Raw genomic sequence first — 20,699 nt, forward strand, 5'->3', positions numbered from 1 at the left:
GGATCTTACAAAAAATCCTTGGAGAAAATAATTTGAATTCACATTCATTAGTTCTCTCTCGCTGCAATGCCTCAAAATCAATCAGTACAATTCCACTGGAATTTTTACTGCGGTTGAAGTTGGCGCTCAGACATTTTCGGCTCTCTTCTCTCTGTTTATATCGAGAACTTCCGGTAGAGTCTATTCAGTAAAAGGGTTTCAGAGATCTACACAATTTCTCTTTCCACATAAAACGCTGTGTATAGAAAAAAGTGTTCGTTTAATATATGAAAATGTGAAGATGTAGAAAATCTGATAGCAAAAATCTGAATTCTATGGATAGTTTATCATTTTGTTTGTTTCATATTATATCTAGCACCCCTCTGCTTGGTTTGATCCCATTTTAGCGGGAACATCTTATTGTTGACATTGGAAGGGAGATAGAGAAGGGAAAAAGATGCCTGGCAAAACAATTCCACCGATCACGACGGAAATCGTGGAAAAGTAAGAAAGTTGATATTTTTGCAAACCATTTTAAAGCCAACTACAACATATTACGCATTTGTCGAATTGGAAGCTTACTTTTATTACAGGCTGAACGATTTGGAGGAAGAATTTCGAGATGGTGATGTTACAGAGAAGGTAGACAATAGTTGATATTTTCTGCAGATCCAGCAAAGTTATCTATTTTAAAGAAATAAATCAAACTATGTATATCAACCTTCATGCTTGTTTTGCCATTTCTATTAAAACGGTTATTTTTTTAAGTTGGACATAGATCTACATAATGAACAAAAGCTGTGCACAACATGTACTAATACTTGCATGGATATTGTTGCTAAGGGTGATGTCCAGATACGTGCATTTACAGAAAGAACTGCGCCAAAGTGCCTTGCTTTAACATTTGCATCTCCCGCTCATATCCAGTCAAACACGCTTAGTTTTTCGTACATCTTGGAACTCGCTGACACCGGAAACCATTATAATTTTTTAAGTGGTCCTTGTTCAGCAGATTTTTCTTTTCTTACCAATTTTCAGGAATTTCCCCCTCATACTGGGATGTCACAGGCTGTAGGTGAAATACCAGTTTAGACTTGCGTCTTGTACTCTGACTCAAGGCCGTAGTAGTGAGGGTTCTTTAACGTGTGTATGCTAACCACAACATGGAAGGTCATATCCGAGGGACCCATGACTTCCTGCTAAATGCCAAGCATTTGGCGAGGATATATTTACATTTTAGGTTTGGCAAGGGAGAGGTTCGAACTTGGGATCCTCTGGTTGCAAAATGAGCACTTTACCACTGAGCTACCACGACTGGTCTATTCTTGCCATGTTTGAGTGACCTTCACTTGTGCTTCCCGAACTTGAACTGTGAAATATGCCTGATACAGATTATTTTCAAAAGGTCTATTTGACCGACACATTCTACAGGGCTCGAAATTAACATATACCCATTGGTCTGTGACTGCTTATAAGTCTGTCAGATTGACATACATTTGTTTTAGTCGGTCCGATGGGACTGGTTAATTTTCTAAAGCATCATTTTGGAAATATACTTATGAAATTTTATATACACATTTGGCATGCTTCGATCTGTAGATATCAGAAGAATCTGATTCGTAAATATAAATCCCACATTTAAGTGTTACAATATTGTCTGAGGCATATTGAGTTAAATTTCATTTTAATAACATTAACAAAATAAATAAGTTTAATTATTTCTGGAAAACTCTTTTGGATTGGTAAATTTTTCTACGGACTGGTTGAAATTATACACCATCACTCCGGCTGGACTAGTGACTTAAAAAGTTGGCTTCAAACCCTGTTCTAGCAAGTTAGCGGTCGAGAGAAATTTTATTGACCTACCTTGCAGACAGTACCAACAGTTTTTGACAATTCTGAGGAAACCCATGTGTTCGAGTGGGCGACCACCATACCCTCTCACATACAACCACTGCCGATCACAGGGATCGAACTTGGGGTGAGAAGCGAGTGTTTACCGCTACGCTACCCAGACACAATAAAATTTCTGGTTATGTTTATAAACTGCCCACTATTTTTTAATGAAATTTTCTGGTCCAAGACCATCAGTGGTTTTTATTGCCTTATCTAACAAAACTGATTTTGTATTATTATCATGATTTACATGCAAGCAATTTCTACATCTGCTGCTTTAGGGATATTGGAAAAAGAAATGCAAGCTTTTTGATGGCTATCTGCCTGAGGATATTGGCAAAATTATCACAGGGCTTGAAAAGGGGCTAAAGGAGAATATCATTACAGAGGTAAGCAGGTTAAGAATTAATATTGGATTTATCAAAAATCGTGATTTGTTGTCTTAATAGATCCAACTTTAAAAACTCACCAGGTTATTTTAAAATTATTTTTTTGAATATAAAGTAATATATTTTGAAAAGTATTTTCATTAACTTCCGTTTTCTTGCTGCAGAAAGGATACTTCAAGAATCTAAAAAAGGTGTTTGACAAAGTCTATGACAGTGAAAATGGTGTGCTAATTGAGATGGAAGGGTCAAGCAAGAAGACAGGGAATGACCTAATAGAGTGCGAGAACGGTGACCACAGGCAAAATGGGGACAAGGTGTCAAAGGTCATGAAGAATGAGTCAACAACAGAGTCCCTACCGAAGAAAAACGGAGATACCGCTAAAGCTGAAGACTCTAAGTCTGAAGAGGAATGTGAAGTAGTATGATCATAGTATTTGTTTAGCGTGATTTACTCCTAAATATTGGTATGATTGTATTTTCATGTACTTTATTGATATTGCTTTGTAGGAAGAGATGGAAGTTGATGAAAGTAAAGGTAAGTAAAATTAAAACCTGTGGTAGCATTACTTGGTATTAGATTTACCACTATTCATCCTGTGTTTCTTTTCTTTCTTTTTAGCTCACCTGAGCTGAAAACTCAAGTGAGCTTTTCAGATTGTATGTTGTCCGTCTGTAAACTTTTTACATTTTCAACTTCTTCACCAGAACCACTGGGTCAATTATAACCAAACTTAGCCAAAAGCAACCTTGGGTGAAGGGCTTTCAAGTTTGTTCAAATGAAGGGCCATGTCCCTTTCAAAGGGGAGATAATCACAAAAGTGCAAAAATAGGGTGGGGTCTTTAAAACTTCTTCTCAAGAACCACTGGGCCAGAATTTACTTGAAAGCTTCCTGACATAGTGCAAATTCAAGTTTGTTAAAATCATGGGGCCACAATGGGGATCAAAGTTTTACACACAAATATATAGGAAAAATCTTCTTTTCAAAAACTACTGGGTCAGAAAAGTGGAAATTTACATGAAAGCTTTCTGACATAGTGCAGATTCAAGTTTGATGAAATTTTGGTCCCCAGGGATAAGATGAGGCGACAATAGGGGATCAAAGTTTTACATAACTAATAAATAGAAAAAAATCTTTTTTAAAAATTGTGGGTAAGATGCCCCACTGTAGGGGATTAAAGTTTTACATACAATTAATAGGGAAAATCATTAAATATCTTCTGAAAAATCACTAGGCCAGAAAAGTTTACATTTACATGAAAGCTTCATGATATAGTGCACATTAAAGTACTACATGCGAATATATTGGAAAATCTTTAAATATGAGCCTAGGTGACTCAGGTGAACGATGTGGCCCATGGGCCTCTTGTTTTTTAATATAATTTTCTTAATTTTTTTGCTTCTAGTTACAGCAGCCAAAAGCAAACAAGACAGGAAGTCAAAGATGTCAAATCAACCATCAATTACCACCATGTTTTCAAGAACGTAAGACTTGTAGCTTTCTACTGAACGTAAGACTTGTAGCTTTCTACTGAACGTAAGACTTGTAGCTTTCTACTGAACGTAAGACTTGTAGCTTTCTACTAGCTTGCTTAAGACTCTGAAGTATGTGGTATTTCTGATCAGAGTTGGTGCAGCATCTTTTTGTCAGGTATTTGTTTGATTGCTTTCCAAGAACTACACAACCATAGACATGCAACAATTTCAACCACATTCACATATAGCAGGGATGGTGAAGAGAAATCAAGAACCACTGTACAAATGAAAAGTTGCATCTCTTTTCAAGACAAGACAACTCGCCCTGTTTGTGTTATATTTCGTAAAAAAAAAAAAAGATGGAGTTGATATGAATTTCATGTGTTCAGTACTGTTATGTTAAATATTTTATACAAAAAGGTCTTACCAAAATTTGTAGGGGACTTGTCAGATTTTCTAGTGGAATCAAGCTGCTAATAAATCAAAGAGTCAAGGACTTGCCTTAAAAAATCTTTATGACAACTTTGGTGCGTGAAATAACAGAAATGCGACCAAGTTTCTGTTATAAAGTCGAGTTCAGAAATTTTCATCTCTAGTTTACTGGCCATTGTTGATATCATGTATCTTATTTTAGCCCAGGAAAAAGGAAGTCCGTAGCTGACCAAGAGACCAATGTTGTCGTTGAGCAGGAAAAGGAACTGAAAAAGGTGAAACTGGATGATGAACCAAGTGAAAGGAAAGACTCGGAGGGGTAAGGCAGACTTCATCAAAATACAAGGTGTATTTTAGTATCAAAATTCAGCTTGATTTAAGGAATGAATTTATTATTTTTTCGTTGGATGGAGGTATATCACGAAAAAAAAGACGGAAAACTGCATCATTGCGCGTAATGTTTCAACCAATGAAAAAGCGTGTAACATGTAAAATGAAATGATTTATTATAAAGCTTACATGGTATAAATTTTTTTAGTGCTGATAACATTGATCTCGAATTACTAGATAAGTGATCTTGAGTTGCCAGATGAGTGATCTCGAGTTGCTAGATGAGGTGTATGAAACTGAATTTTAAAACAATCATCTGTTTTAAATTGGTAATTTTAGTGGTATAAAGAAAGTTGAAGAAGAAATTCTACCCAAGGCCCCGCCTGCCAAGTGTCGGGAATGTAAACAATTATTGGATGACTCGGATCTTCGCATGTTTCCAGGGGACCAAGATTCTGCAGTATGAATTTAAACTAGTGCAAAATATATGTTCTATGAATTTGATAAGTGCTATTCTAACACCATGTGCGACTGCAGTCCGTTTATTTTTTCACATTGCAAAGATTTTGATTCCCAACAACTTTCTAATTTTCTTTGATGTTTAAAAAGTTTCAGGTTGTTAAACTTCGTCAAATTTGGGGAAATATTTTACACACAGAGCTTTTGGTTTGTCTATTTACCAGAACTTTTCATACAACATGTACATTGTTAAAGAAAATTTGTCGGCTCGCAGTTTGATGATGGCTGATACTACCTTCAGTAAAGTTCTACAACTCCTACATGTACATGTAGCTTAAGAAAAAACCCACTACATAAGCTTGTGACCATTATGTACCATTTCTGGTACTCTTTTTATTGTGTCAGAAATTCTCCTCACTTACAACTTGCTCATTATAAATTCATATATCAATAGGTTTAGCTAAAAGACTATAAAGCTTTTATTGCTATGTGTTATAGGTTGAAGAATTTATAGCTTTGACAAATCCAAAGCTCTCTGTTTTTACTGGGGAAGAGGAAGAAATTCATTCCTATGATGAGCGACCACAACACAAAATCACAAACTTCAGGTAATACTTGCCAGTGTAACAGTGATTGTCAGTAATCTCCGTGAATAGATTCGGTTGATTCTAAAAGATGATAGAATGAAAGTGCTGTACCATTTTTAGTGGTACATTCTTTTAGAAGAAGGGATAAGAAGTGGAAAAATTGACATACCATATCCATTATACAACTGTCAGACTTGAATTTAAAAGTGTCACATACAGAGGTTTAAATGTACAGTATAATCTGTCTAAACCGGCTATGTGTGGTTCCAAAGAAATTGGTCGGTTTGCACAGAGTCCGGAGTGCAGAATGTTGACAGGAATGAGAGTTGCTTCCCTTGTATTCACTATCTATGCATACGTGTGTAATGATTGCTAACGTTGTAATATATCACAAAAGAATTCAAAATATAAATGTCAGTGTTTTATTGTCGTGCTCATTTGAAAAAATTTCAATTTTTATTAAACAGTTCAAAATCTGGGAATTATTCGCGCAATTTTCTGTTGGTAAATTGTCGATTTCGTCTTCATCATCGCCGTTGTCAAGTGCTACAATATGTACGTTCGTCAAGTTTATGTTGTGTTCGTTTAAAATTTGTCTTTCCCAGCTTTCATTGTAAATGTATCGCTTTCAACTGTCTTAATTTGTGAAACAGAAACTTATGTAATGCCGAGTGATCGACCGGACATGGCGAGTTGTGCTAACTAACTGCATATCATCACTGTCTGATTCGCCGGAGAGCTCCGAGAAGTCCACGAGGGGAAACCCTGCTTTTGGAAAACATAACAGGATTGTTGCCGATTTTGTTGATTAATTGAACTTTGTCTTTTAATGTCAGTTCTCGTCTCTGTCGTTAGGGGGAGGGCGCCATTACCTCGTGCGTGGTGCTGTCATAATTGAAAAGTGCACCCCTAAAAATCAGGTTTTATTTAAACTGATCGCAACTCATCGCCAGTTGCGGTCTTTTACTTGCCTGTGGCTTCCCTTGAGACACCCTTTTTGTATACCGCATGTGATCGACCGAATACCGACAGGTTGGTCATTGTGGGGTGGCTGGTTTAAATGCGATAATTAGAGCTAATTGCGAGCAGTTGGGACCTTGTGTACACCGAATACAATTGACCGCAACAATTAGGGTGGTGTATCATTGAGGGGCCGGTTTACACAAGATAATTAAAGTTAATTGATAGCAGTTGGGACTGTGTAAGCCGGCCGATATACAGAATACGCAGTATCCGGAGTACAGGGAATTATTAATAAAGGATTTGTTAAAGAAATGTTAAGGACTATATTTTGTGGCCGGAATTGACAGCACCGGAGTACTCAGAGGCCGGTTTGGACAAATTATACTGTATATGCCTTGTAAATTTTGCAGTGTATATGACAAGAACACCCACCTTTGTCCGTTTGATACAGGACTGATTGAGAAGAACATCTATCTGTACTTCAGTGGAGTTGTCAAGCCTATCTATGATGAAAACTCCAGTCCGGAAGGTATTTTTTCCAGCTTTGATATTGTTCAAGTTTTCTTGGAGGTACATGTATATATGTTCTTTGAAATAGTCATTATCTCTGTCCCACTTCATCTTTGGGCCATAACTTTGTGATGGAGGAATAATAGATTTGCGAACTTGGAAGGTTTCTTAATCAGATTGTGTGTAATAACGAGAAGTAAATACATTTGACAAAGATACACAGAAGTTTTTGTCCAACTCTGGAGAGCCATTAGGGAGTTACACTTGACACATAAATTACTATGAACAAGGTCGCGTGAGAAATTAGAATTTTTGTCCCTTTGAAAAATTTGTAGAATCAGACATGACGATAGGACCTTGAGATCAGGGTTGCTCATAGTAACCAAGAGGGAACAATGCATGTAATTCTTGAAGAGAGGCTCTCTTACAAAATGTTACATGTACATCAATTGATTACAGAAAGTAAGGTAAAATGAATGTGGTATTTCAGGAGGGATACTAGCCTGCAAGATGGGTCCAATCAATGAATGGTGGACGGCAGGATTTGATGGTGGAGAAAATGCTCTTATTGGATTCAGTACAGGTAAAGAATTAGTTGTCTGTGTTCTGTATAACTTGTGTTGCGTTTCACTCCCAAGAGAGAGAGAGAGCTGGGCCAAAATTAGAAAGGAGATTGTTTGACATCGCGCGACCGACCCATTTTTAACCCCCCAACTGGAAAGTTTTAATGACATAATTTCGGCCATTTTTTTTTTTTTTTCACTCTATTTTTCGACTTCTGTTTTTCTTTCAAGTTCCTATCCGTGTTGGATTCATCTTCACAAGTCAACAGTTATTGATTCGTTGTCTTGCACCATGCTCGCATCTGTCACCATTCAAAACACGGGTTTGGGACAGGGGATGACGCAATAAGCTAAATTTAAATCATCCAATGAGATTCCTCGTTTAAGATGCAAGTTTGGAAAGAGCAAAAACAGAAAGTAAACAATGGTCTTCGTGGGGTACTTTTCTTAACATCAAGAACATAGCGTGTTGTTTTTATTTTGTAACGAGGTAACTAATCAATAGCCCTTGACTTGTGAAGATGTGTATGTTTTTTTTTTTTTAGTTTTATTCTTTGCAGCTTTTTATAAATCGCCGCAATTTTAAGCGCTCAAATGATCGATTCGGCACATGGCATACTGGTAGAATTTTATCTATCCGACGAGGCATCATTCGATATTTATGGACACAAACAACAACTATGTCCGATGAAAATGTAAATGGGTACCCCGAATATTCAGAAATGCCCGCAATTTACCGAAATGCCTCCAGGAATTAGTTTTCGAAATACCACCTAAAAGTATCGAAATTCCCCTCTAATTATATACTGTACATTAGTGCATATTAAGTTAATGTATGTTAATCTTTTATGATAAAACGTTTTTAAATTTGTGATTGTAAATTTAGGAAATTCATTTGTGTTCAATTCTCGCATTCACGATGTTTCAAAGATAGATAACTCTAGCAAAATTTATACATGTATATCACCGATGATTTTTTTCCCCAATGCAATATTTGTTTGAATTGCAAAATATATATGAATGTTGATTTAATTCAGCTTAAGCAATGTATATATATAATGATTAGGAAATAATGGTTGAACACATTCTTCTAAATGAAAGAAAAATAACATGAGTTACCATCCTTAGATTAACACAAATTCTAATAACAACTCTTTTTTTTTATTGAAATTTTTTTTATTTTTTCTTCAGAGACGGTATTTTACACATTGAATCAATCCCTAATCTTTCAATTTAACTTTAAAAAATTGATTCAAAGGGGAATTTCGTTAGGGCTATTCCAGAAATAAATACATGGGGGGGGTCGGGAGGCACCTTTTGTATATACCAAGCACCCATAAAAAAAAAATAAAAAATGACCCCATGACCCATTAAATTAATAAACTCATTTTACAATGACCCATCTAAAAAAAAAAAAAAAACTAACCAGACCCACCACAAAAATATTTTTAAAAATGAAAACTGTACAAATCTCGCGAGGTTTTCGGGACAAACATTCTAGTCAATGACGCGGTAATGCCTGTGCGACATTGTATCACAGTAGTTCTGAAGAAACGATGTCACATCAACAATCAAAGGCATCTATGGCGGGAATGTTGGAAAGATTGGGAGTCCAAACGATGCTATTATCATGAAATGGGTATGGATATGTTTTTCCACGAATCGTTCGTCTTCTAATGGAGCCCGCGCCCGGAGGCCTCTATATCACCATCACACCAACTGATAAATATAACGCATCGGTACCCTCGTATATATCAACTAAGGTTTGCCTATTTTTATTAGAAAACGGAATACCTATTGGTTTCAAAATATTCCCAAAATCGATGCACTGTAAACTGTAATAATCTACAGAACAGAGTTCGCCGCCATCACGTCCAAAGGGACCCTACTAAACACGCCTCTAATTTGAAGAGTGCCGTTATGGAAAGTTATGCGCTGCAAAGAGCGACAACTCGAATAGTTCTATGTTACTTCCGATTTCTGATTTCGAAAGCACGTTTTCAATTTTCCCTCCGACGTTTTGTAACCAACACGACAAGAGCGACAATAAAAAATATTCTGAAAACTCCACACCCACATGGCACAAATTAAAACAATAGAAACTACCCACCACCCATAATAAATATTTTTTTAACAGTCCAACCAAGGACCAATTAAAATATGAAAAAATACGACCACCCATACAAAAAAATATCGTTTGCCGCCCGACCCCCCCATTTGATCATTTCTGGAACAGCCCTTAGTTCTAATGGGCATTTCGGTATTTCTGGAGGCATTTTGGCAAATCACGGGCATTTCGGTAATTCGAGGTACCGCAGAGCACGAATTTAATGTATCAGAAATCGTTTGACCAACATCATTGAACTTGAAATTGTGTTGATTTATACAAATAAATGTTTTAGTTCAACAACAATGCTACCAAGTTTCAGTTGCATAATACATGCATGTTACATTGGCCATTGAGAGTAAAATCATGGCAACCAAGACTCTAGACAAATTTGAAAAAAAAATGGATATATTCAAGACCTGGAAAACAAAACACCCACAAAACAAGTAACATATCAGAATAACAAAATGATATATGAGCTATACACAAACTACTCCTGTCCATGAAGTTAAAACTGCACGTTTTAGAGAGGTTTCTGACAGTTCTGCAAGTAATTCACTGTAATAGGGTTAATTCATCAAAAGAACACAAAATATAAAAACAGTTTTGATATTCAATATACACTGTACATGTATTTTCAGCACACAAAAAAATCCCTACCGACCGACCCAATATTTTTAATGACCCTCGGGCTATGGGAAACCAACATTTTTTTAAATGTGGCCCAGGCAAACATGTGGGCTTTCCACTTTCATCAACCAGATTTCATAAAAGAATAATAAAGTCAGAATAAAATGTTCAATCTTCGAAATTTATTAACACTATGCACAATTCGGTGGGAAAAGGTATTATCATAAAAATCACATAATTCACTGAAATGTCACTCACTCCCATACTGCCCAACAATATGTTGTGCTATAAACTACTCAACCCGCCAGCTACTTTGACTAAATATATATTAATTCCCAAGTATAACATCCCTTAATATCCTAATGTACTTAATAATGAAATCTTAACTCCCATAGATATTCCCATTGGGTTTCCCATGAATGGACCTCCCACTTTATTATAGGTCTCCCACAGGGGTTCACCTGCAACTCAATAATACAACTAATAAAGTATAATTACCCATCTGCTCTGCCTTTCGTCCATTTTGTGGGAGCTGTATATATAAATTGCTTGTAATAATGTTTAGGTCAGTGTCCAATCTCAGTTAGGTGGGTTGTGGGTCCAGACGACTAGAATCGGCTTATACATGTATTTATACCATTTAGATACCCCTTGGTAACCTCAGTCAACCAATCGTTGACTCGAATCAGCCCTGCGACACTTCTGGTATAAACAGCCGGGGAAAATACACGCAGACAAGATAGCTAATGGAAAACTGCTAGTATTGAAGTAAAATGGCAGTGTAACCTTTATAAAACGGCAAGTACAAGTAGCGTCTATTGTAATACTTCGATAAAAATAGACATGGGAACATTCCAAGATGAAACGTAATAAATGGCAGGCCAAGTGCTCTAGAGCTTGGGACGAATCAATACGGAACCCGATTCTAAACATTTGTAAACATATAAAATGTGGCATGCATGTAATCAGCGTGTATTCTGAATATAAGCTAGCGTTTCATACCAATGATTAACGCGATATAATGCTGGACAGAATACATCATGTAATAAACTGATGACAATAAGTATGAGCTGTGAGTTATCTGAATACATGTATATTCTGTGAAGAACCGAATTTCATAACACTTATATAGAAAAAAAAATCTTATGTCCCCAGCAGTGCTTAACAGACTTTATCATTTTGTGTTTATAGCTTAAGCGGGGTGCATTTTGATGTTTCTTCAGGGTTCCAAATTACTTCTCGCCCATTCGCATTGGCGACTTCACTTTGCTTGTGGGCACCCCAAATTTCCGTTCTCATCGCCCATTTGGCGACCGTAATTGTTCGATCAACATTTCTCTTTCCGACCGATCTGAGTCCTATTATAATCAAAGTTCAATTTCTGGGTGAGGTATTGCCACTTGGCCAGACATTCCTGGGGTATCAAACCTTCCAAAATATAAACCAGAAGTTGAACAACACAAGGGTTACTTCAAATGAAAAGAAAGCGTCTGTTTTTACCAAAGTGGATATAAGGGGAGAATATGGCTCGATGACGGCAAAAAGGGGATGACGTGCTGTGTGTACAAAACAAGACATGAAAGGTCCAATTGTTATGACAGCTTGTCCGAGTCATAAACTTGACAGCATTGTAAAGTTGAGAACTTTCAAAATCACATGAAAAGTCTGAAGAAACGTGTGTTAAAGTCAGATGCTGTGAAGATCATTAAGTCCATGAACTCTGATATTTTTAGCTCACCTGAGCTGAAAGCTCAAGTGAGCTTTTCTGATCACCCGTATTCCGGCGTCCGTCCGTCCGTCTGTAAACTTTTCACATTTTCAACTTCTTCTCAACAACCACTGGGCCAATTTCAACCAAAGTTGGCACAAAACATCCTTAGGTAAAGGGAATTCTAAATTGTTAAAATAAAGGGCCAGGCCATCTTCCAAGGGGAGATAATCAAGAAAAGGTAAAAATAGGGTAGGGTCATTAAAAAATCTTCTTCTCAAGAACCACTGAGCCAGAAAAGCTTAGATTTATATGAAAGCTTCCTTATATAATGCAGATTCTAAATTGTTAAAATCATGGCCCCCGGGGGTCGGATGGGGCCACAATAGGGGATCAAAGTTTTACATACAAATATATAGGAAAAATCTTGAAAAACCTTCTTCCTAAGAACCACTGAGCCAGAAAAGCTGAGATTTATATGAAAGCTTTCTGATATAGTGCAGATTCAGGTTTGTTAAAATCATGGCCCCCGGGGGTCGGATGGGGCCACAATAGGGGATCAAAGTTTTAAATACAAATATATAGGGAAAATCTTTAAAAATCTTCTTCCCAAGAACCACTGAGCCAGAAAAGCTGAGATTTATATGAAAGCTTCCTTATATAATGCAGATTCTAAATTGTTAAAATCATGGCCCGCGGGGGTCGGATGGGGCCACAATAGGGGATCAAAGTTTTACATACAAATATATAGGGAAAATCTTTAAAAATCTTCTTCCCAAGAACCACTGAGCCAGAAAAGCTGAGATTTATATGAAAGCTTCCTTATATAATGCAGATTCTAAATTGTTGAAATCATGGCCCCCGGGGGTCGGATGGGGCCACAATAGGGGATCAAAGTTTTACATACAAATATATAGGGAAAATCTTTAAAAATCTTCTTCTCAAGAACCATTGGGCCAAAGAAATTCACATTCACATGAAAGCTTTCTGACATAGTGTAGATTCAAGTTTGCAAAAACCATGGCCTCCAGGGGTAGGTTTGGAGCCATAATAGGGACTACGGTTTTACATGCAAATAGATATGGAAAATCTTCTGATATGGACCAAGGTGACTCAGGTGAGCGATGTGGCCCATGGGCCTCTTGTTGCTAGGTTGACGAAATAAGATTGGAAATGAGAAATTTCATGTGGGCTAAAATGATTTCTTATTCAGGGTCCCACTTGGCCCTTAAGGTATTCAGTCGAAGTTTGAACCCAGTTCTTACATGTAGCAATGCTTACAGACTTTGTTATTTCGTGTTTTTAGCATATGCAGAGTACGTTTTAATGTCACCTAGCGATGCTTACAAACCTTATATGGACACGATGAAGGAGAAGGTTCACATGAGTAAAGTTGTCATTGAATTCTTACAAAACAACCAGGAGGCCACGTATGAGGATCTTCTCAACAAAATTCAGGTACAAAACAATCGCATTTCATGTGCAGGTACATGTTCATTGTAGGCTGGCACTCATTCTGTATAGACAATCGAACTTTATGAGGTACAAAAGCACTTCTTAATAATTGAGGTAGGAAGAGCATTTGTACTTGACAGAGGTTTAAATGTACAGTATAATCTGTCTAAACCGGCTGTGTGTGGTTCCAAAGAAATTGGCTGGTTTACACAGAGTCCGGAGTGCAGATTGTTGAAAAGTATGAGAGTGGCTTCCCTTGTATTCGCTGTCTATTATGCATACGTGTGTAATGATTGCTAACGTTAATTACATCATCAGTGTTTTATCGTTGTTTCAACTTTATTAAATGGTATAAAAATCTTGGAATTATTCGCGCACTTTTCTGTTGGTAAATTGTCGATTTCGTCTACATCATCGCCGTCTTCAAGTGCTACATCATGTGCGTTCGTCAAGTTTGTGTTGTGTTCATCTAAAATTTCTCTTTCCCAGCTTTCGTCGTAAATGTATTTAATGGAAATATCGCTTTTAACTGTCTCAATTTGTGAAACGGAAACTGATGTAATGCCGAGTGATTGACCGGATATGGCGAGTTGAGCTAACTTAACTGTATACATCACTGTCTGACTTGTTGGAGAGGTCTACCCTGCTTTTGGAAAACATGACTGGGTTGTTGACGATTTTGATTCATTCCAAGAATGTATCGAATTCATCGATTTAATTAAACTTTGCCTTTTATTGTCAGTTCTCGTCTCTGTCGTTATGGGGGAGGCTCGTGCACCATTACCTCATGCTTGCTGCTGTCATAATGAAAAGTGCATCCCCCAAAATCAGGTTTTATTTTAAACTGATTACGACTCATCGCCAGTTGAACTCTTTTACTTACCCGAGGCTTTCCTTGAGACACTGCGTGTGATCATTGAATATACCGACAAGTTGGTCATCGTGGGGTGACTGGTCTAAATACAATAATTAGAGCTAATTACGAGCAGTTGGAACCTCGTGTAAACCGAATACGATTGATGTAACAATTAGGGTGGTGTATCATCAAGGGGCTGGTTTACACAGGATAATTAAAGTTAATAGATTGCAGTAGGGACTGTGTAAGCCGGCCGATATACAGAATACACAGTATCCGGAATACAGGGAATTATTAATAAAGGATTTGTTAAAGAAATGTTAAGGACTATATTTTGTGACCGAAATTGACAGAGCGCCGGAGTACTCAGAGGCCGGTTTGGACAAATTATACTGTATGTGCAAGAATAATCATATTTGAAGCACAGCCATTCTTGATGTGCTTGACATCAGTAGATCCCAATGTTTTCCACAGTATATGTACATGTATATTGTACTAGACTGGTGTGCATAAACTGATCCCAATGTCAGTTGACATGCTCTTTAAAGTCGCTCATTCATGATTTTAATATCTATGTACTGTTTGTTTTTATGACAGACCACAGTGCCCCCCACAGGGCTTACCAGTCTAACGGAGGACTCCTTACTCAGACATGCTCAGTTTGTCGTGGATCAGGTCAGTGACTGCGTAATTGTTATGAAGAAATTCATCCGTCATATACATATACATGTATATTAATGAGAGTTAGTTTTTTTGAGATTGATTGATTTGTGGATCAGTTGAATTTGGATTTATAATATATATGACTATTTGTGATGGTTTAAAATTCATTTGTACAATTAGATCAAGTTTCTACGAAATCGCAAAATTTGAGCGTACACAACCACAAAAGTTAGATTGTCATGGTGTCTGTCGTTTATTTCTAGGTTCAGAGTTACGATGAAGCAGCAGAAGACGACGAGGGCTTACTTATCACAACGCCCTGCATGAGAGCCCTCATCAAACTGGCGGGAGTCACACTTGGAAAACGGTACAAACCCTCAAAGCTTCATTTATAGCTCACCTGAACCGAAGGTTCAAGTGAGCTTTTCTGATCACATTTTGTCCGTCGTCCGTCTGTAAACTTTTCACATTTTCGACTTCTCCAGAACCACTGGGCCAATTTCAACCAAACTTGGCCAAAAGCATCCTTGGGTGAAGGGCTTTCAAGTTTGTTCTAATGAAGGGCCATATCCTTTTTAAAGGGGAGATAAATGCAAAAATAGGGTGGGGTCATTTAAAATTCTTCTCAAGAACCACTGGGCCAGAAAAACTGAAATTTACACGAAAGCTTCCTGACATACTGCAAATTCAAGTTTGTTCAAATCATGGCCCCCGGGGGTTGGATGGGGCCACAATAGGGGATCAAAGTTTTACATACAAATATATAGGAAAAATCTTCTTTAGAACCACTGAGCCAGAAAAGCTGATATTTACATGAAAGCTTTCTGACATAGTGTAGATTCAAGTTATTCAAGTCATGGCCCCTGGGGGTAGGATGGGGCCACAAGGAGGAATCAAAGTTTTACATACAAATATATAGGGAAAATGTTCTTCTCAAGAACCATTGAGCCAGAAAAGCTGATTTTTACATGAAAGCTTTCTGACATAGTGCAGATTCAAGTTTGTTCAAATCATGGCCCCCGAGGGTAGGATGGGGCCACAAGGGGGGGGGGGGGGGGGGTCAAAGTTTTACATACAAATATAGGGGAAATCTTTTAAAATGTTCTTCTCAAGAACAACTGAGCCAGAAAAGCTGATATTTACATGAAAGCTTTCTGACATTGTGTAGATTCAAGTTTGCAAAAATCATGGCCTCCAGAGGTAGGTTGGGGCTAAGGTTTTACATGCAAATGTATATGGAAAATCTTTAGTTATGGGCAAAGGTGACTCAGGTGAGCGATGTGGCCCATGGGCCTCTTGTATGTGCCGTGGTTCTGTGAAAAATTGGTTCTTAGGATGAGACTTGGTGCTCTACCTTGCTTTCAATAATGACTTAATTTTTCAGCTAATTTTTCAGTTTCACGGGTTGTCTTTGATGTGTGGTAAATACATGTGTAATATGATATTAAATGAATACATATAATACAGAAATAAAGTACATTTATTTCAGGCGTCAGATGAGGAAAGAGCTGAGGAAAACCAAAGACAAGGTGAAAAAGCCAGCATTCACTATGGCCACGACAACGAAGCTGGTGTCCCAAATTTTTGACAGTATATTTCAGGGTGAGATTGATGATAAAAGTGGGCAGGGATCCAAGAGGCGGAGGTGTGGGATATGTGAGGTAACTTTTAATGTTTATTCCGAGGAGAGAATAAATCCAACAAAATTGTTCTGCTTTTGACATGCATTTGATTTACTTAGTACATGTATATTTCTATCAAGTAATTAAATAAATTCCTGAAAGCTAGAATTGAGGCTTGCAAGACTTTAATGATGGGATTGCAATGTATAGAAGACCATTGAAATAAGTCTTAGGATATTAATAAGCCATTCAGTAAACTGAGTCACATGTAGCTACAATGTATTAAAAAATATCACATTTATCATGGCTTCAAGTGAAATTCAGAAATTCATAATTTTATGAGAAAAAGTTTAGTTGAAAAAAAGAACACAGCTTGGACTTTCAAGATTGATAAAAGTGTTGTGCGTTAAATTGTCAATACACTATGAAACACTACACCTAGATCTGCCAACAAGCTGACTGTGGAAAGTGTGCTGCCTGTAGAGACATGATCAAGTTTGGTGGATCTGGGCGAGCTAAACAAGCCTGTATCAATAGGAGGTACAGATTGTAGTATTTGCATGTAGATTTTGTGGTACAATTATTGTGTAAAGCCTCTCCTTGAAACTTTGTGGTATGTAATTAGCAGGTCTTTTTGTCTTTCTATCGTTCTTTCCCACAACGTGCAGTTTTATTTTCCTGGATGCAATGAAATTATACGAGATGCATTTGTAGACTCCCAACTAAATTTGATTTTTAAAAATCATATCAGATAGTATTTAAATACTTGGGAATCGTGAATTTGCACTGAAATCTGTTGCTATTAAAGCTATTTATGTTGAGTTGGACTGTAAATTTAATATACAAAGTAACTGTGACTGAAATTATAACGTGACCCATACTTCATTTACATTGTATATATATGTTATAATGATCTTCAAATTAATTACTTAATGAACCCTAATCCAATGTTCCGTGGGTCACCCTAATCCTTTGTTCCATGGGTAACCCTAATCCTTTGTTCCGTGGGTCACCCTATCTCTGTGTTCCCTGGATTAGGGTGACCCATGGGTCACCGTAATCCTTTGTTCCATGGATCACCCTAATTCAATGTTCCATGGGTCACCCTAATCCTTTGTTCCGTGGGTCACCCTATCTCTGTTCCCTGGATTAGGGTGACCCACGGAACATTGATTCCCCTTGAACAATGAAGATTCCACCTTGTGTCTTGCCTCTGAATGAAGGTTACATGTTATGGTCAACTCAATTTTACCGCCACGGTGGTCTAGAGGTTAGAGTGTTTGCCCCACATGCGGTAGGCCGGGGTTCGAATCCCGGCCGTGACAGACCAAAGTGGTTAATACAGGTAGTGACAGTTCCATCGCCAAACGCTTTGCATCAGGTGTAAATGTCACGTGTCCTCGGAGATGACCTTAAAACATACATGTATGTCCTGTGGCATGCTAAAGAAACCTCACTGCTCAATGGCTGTTAGTACCAAGCAAAAGTCTAAATTTGAAGCCCTTCACCTGTCTTGGCAATCTTTCCTCCTCGAGTCTTTCTAGAATCTTTGCAACATCAACATACATGTATTACACTTGTTATACCCCCCGCAACAAGTTGTGGGGGGGTATACTGGAATTGGGTTGTCTGTCTGTCCGTCCGTCTGTAGACGCAATGGTTTCCGGGCTCTAAAGCATTATCCTTTCCACCTACCGTCACCATATCATACATATGGACTATCCATGGGATGAAGATGTTCCCTATCGATTTTGGGGTCCAAAGGTCAAGCGCACTGGACATCGAAGTAGCAATATGGTTTCTGGGCTCTAAAGCATTATCCTTTCCACCTACTGTCACCATATCATACATCTGGACTACCTATGGGATGAAGATGTTCCCTATCGATTTTGGGGTTCAAAGGTCAAGCGCACTGGACATCGAAGTAGCAATATGGTTTCCAGGCTCTAAAGCATTATCCTTTCCACCTACCGTCACCATATCATACATATGGACTACCCATGGGATGAAGATGTTCCCTATCGATTTTGGGGTCAAAGGTCAAGCGCACTGGACATCGAAGTAGCAATATGGTTTCCGGGCTCTAAAGCGTTATCCTTTCCACCTACAGTCACCATATCATACATATGGACTACCCATGGGATGAAGATGTTCCCTATCGATTTTGGGGTCAAAAGGTCACGCGCACTGGACATCGAAGTAGCAATATGGTTCGGTTTGTCATGCCATTTGTTTTTTACACTCAGAAAAGAGGTAGTTTATACCTATTACCAATACCCTTTGGGAGATTGGGGTAAGCGGGGGGTATTCTTAGTGAGCATTGCTCACAGTACCTCTTGTTTCTAAAGGGGAGGGGGTGTATCAAGATTTTATGTGACAGCTCAGACCATGTATGTCTTGTTTTAAGAAGCATCTGTTTATTTATTCAAGAGGTCATTAGATAAATAATGTTTTGGAGTTGATTGATGTTCAAGTGCATGAAGTTGAAATTGTAGTAAATAATGAGCCCCTCATTAATATACTTGCAAGGAGATTGCGCTCAGATTGTTTCTTTGTGCGCTCTGAATTTAAAGTTTGAGAGAAAAAATGCAATTTATCTCCTACCTTCCTATCCTTTTTTTTTTTTTTGGTCTTTGATGTTAGTAGAAACACAATAATTATTATTTTTGGCTTTAGAAAAGATTTACTTTTGTCACTTTTGTTATTTGCATACTTGACTTATTGATTACTCCCACCAGAACAATACTAGCCACATTCTTTGAAATTTTAGGTTAGGAGAATACATGTATATTTAAACTATACATTTCCTAAGTTGTGTACCATGTAAATTTGAATATTATGGCAATTTAAATAGTTTTGAGGGCATTTCATTAGATGAACTTTAATTTCATTTAAACATTTGAATTTGAGGTTCGGCATTTGTTGTCAGTTTAAACATTTGAATGAGGCTCGGAATTTGTTGTCAGTTTAAACATTTGAATTTGAGGCTCTTAATTGTCAGTTTTAAATGTTTGTTGTGTGTGTTTAAGGTGTCCAAACATGGCCATGAAGGAAGCAGATGAAGATGACATTCTAGATGATGACGATATTGATGACAAGTTAGATACTGTAAGTTGATGCCCTTAAAAGGACATTTATATCAATATCAGGGTCATTTAAAATATACATTGTATTAAGGGCTGTTCCATTAAAACATATGAGGTACCCGGGGACGGCAATTAAAAAAAAATCTATGGGTCCTTGTCATTGGTAGAAAATTGCATATATGGTGGGTACCTACTGCCAGGAAACTGCATCTGTGGGTGGTTGTTTTGATAAAATCTTTATTTTTTACCGAAACTGAGAGGAATGGAACAAGAGAAGGGAAGGGTTGAAAGTAGAATGTGAAACAAACGCCGTTTTCAGTCTTCATTTTATCTAGGTCGATGAGGTTCCGCGATCCGGTTATCATTTCCAGTTTGACTCTAAAATTATAGCGACCGGAAATTAGGATTATCTCCCTTGTCCAAAATGGAAAACGAAACGTGCTCGTGGTCCATTGAAACGGTTTTTGATTTTTTTCTAGCTGCAATAATGTAGCCCTATCCAATTTTTTTTATTCTGACGTTTTCAGGATGAGGCTACAATTCCATAGGATCTCCGTAATGGTGCAAAGTAATTTTATGAATAACCGATAATAAACTCTGCACTGTGTATTAGTTCCAAATGTTGTTTACACTTACAGTTACACCAAAAGGAGTACCAACTTTGTGCTCGGGCATGTCTAATAAAGGTGTTTTTCATTAAATATAATGTACAGCATGCAAAATTCTTCGTCTGCTCCGCCATGCTTGTTATCGCAAAATCTCGTAGGTGGGTCTAATGAAAAAGCTAAACATTGACAATCCGCGTGAAAATGTAGTTACTTAAGCCACTTCCACAAAGAAAGGAAAATCATATTGTTGCAGAAAGAATTTACACTCTGCTGTTCGGTTTTTAACTTGATATTAAATTCAAACCTTTTCAATACCGACGAAATAGCTTTCACCTCCATACTTGTCCATTGATGTAAATACTACTTTATATGACATATGCAA

General features: G+C 37.5%; 2 protein-coding genes across 5 annotated transcripts in view; one reads left to right on the top strand and one right to left on the bottom strand.

Moving 5' to 3' along the window:
- Positions 1-146, bottom strand: part of LOC125682212 (uncharacterized protein C1orf112-like) — a 47,065-nt gene extending 46,919 nt beyond the window's left edge. For both annotated transcript variants that reach the window (XM_048922665.2, XM_048922664.2), the window contains exon 1: positions 10-146. The gene's annotated coding sequence lies outside the window, so the exon portion shown is untranslated. The remainder of the gene's footprint in view (positions 1-9) is intronic.
- A 227-nt stretch (positions 147-373) lies between these two features.
- Positions 374-20,699, top strand: part of LOC125682211 (DNA (cytosine-5)-methyltransferase 1-like) — a 59,985-nt gene continuing 39,659 nt past the window's right edge. For 2 of the 3 annotated variants that reach the window (XM_056155059.1, XM_056155061.1), the window contains exons 1-17: positions 374-483; positions 573-621; positions 2,157-2,264; positions 2,429-2,683; positions 2,772-2,799; positions 3,669-3,747; positions 4,373-4,489; positions 4,840-4,960; positions 5,458-5,567; positions 6,920-7,038; positions 7,510-7,602; positions 13,334-13,485; positions 14,936-15,013; positions 15,265-15,368; positions 16,491-16,662; positions 17,066-17,163; positions 19,653-19,731. In XM_056155059.1, coding sequence (XP_056011034.1) covers positions 437-483; positions 573-621; positions 2,157-2,264; positions 2,429-2,683; positions 2,772-2,799; positions 3,669-3,747; positions 4,373-4,489; positions 4,840-4,960; positions 5,458-5,567; positions 6,920-7,038; positions 7,510-7,602; positions 13,334-13,485; positions 14,936-15,013; positions 15,265-15,368; positions 16,491-16,662; positions 17,066-17,163; positions 19,653-19,731 — 1,809 coding nt within the window. In that variant the 5' untranslated portion in view covers positions 374-436. The remainder of the gene's footprint in view (positions 484-572; positions 622-2,156; positions 2,265-2,428; positions 2,684-2,771; positions 2,800-3,668; positions 3,748-4,372; positions 4,490-4,839; positions 4,961-5,457; positions 5,568-6,919; positions 7,039-7,509; positions 7,603-13,333; positions 13,486-14,935; positions 15,014-15,264; positions 15,369-16,490; positions 16,663-17,065; positions 17,164-19,652; positions 19,732-20,699) is intronic. The other variant, XM_056155060.1, reaches the window with a different exon arrangement.

This window comes from Ostrea edulis, chromosome 2 (assembly GCF_947568905.1).
Source record: "Ostrea edulis chromosome 2, xbOstEdul1.1, whole genome shotgun sequence".
NCBI classification, from domain to species: Eukaryota; Metazoa; Mollusca; class Bivalvia; order Ostreida; family Ostreidae; genus Ostrea; species Ostrea edulis.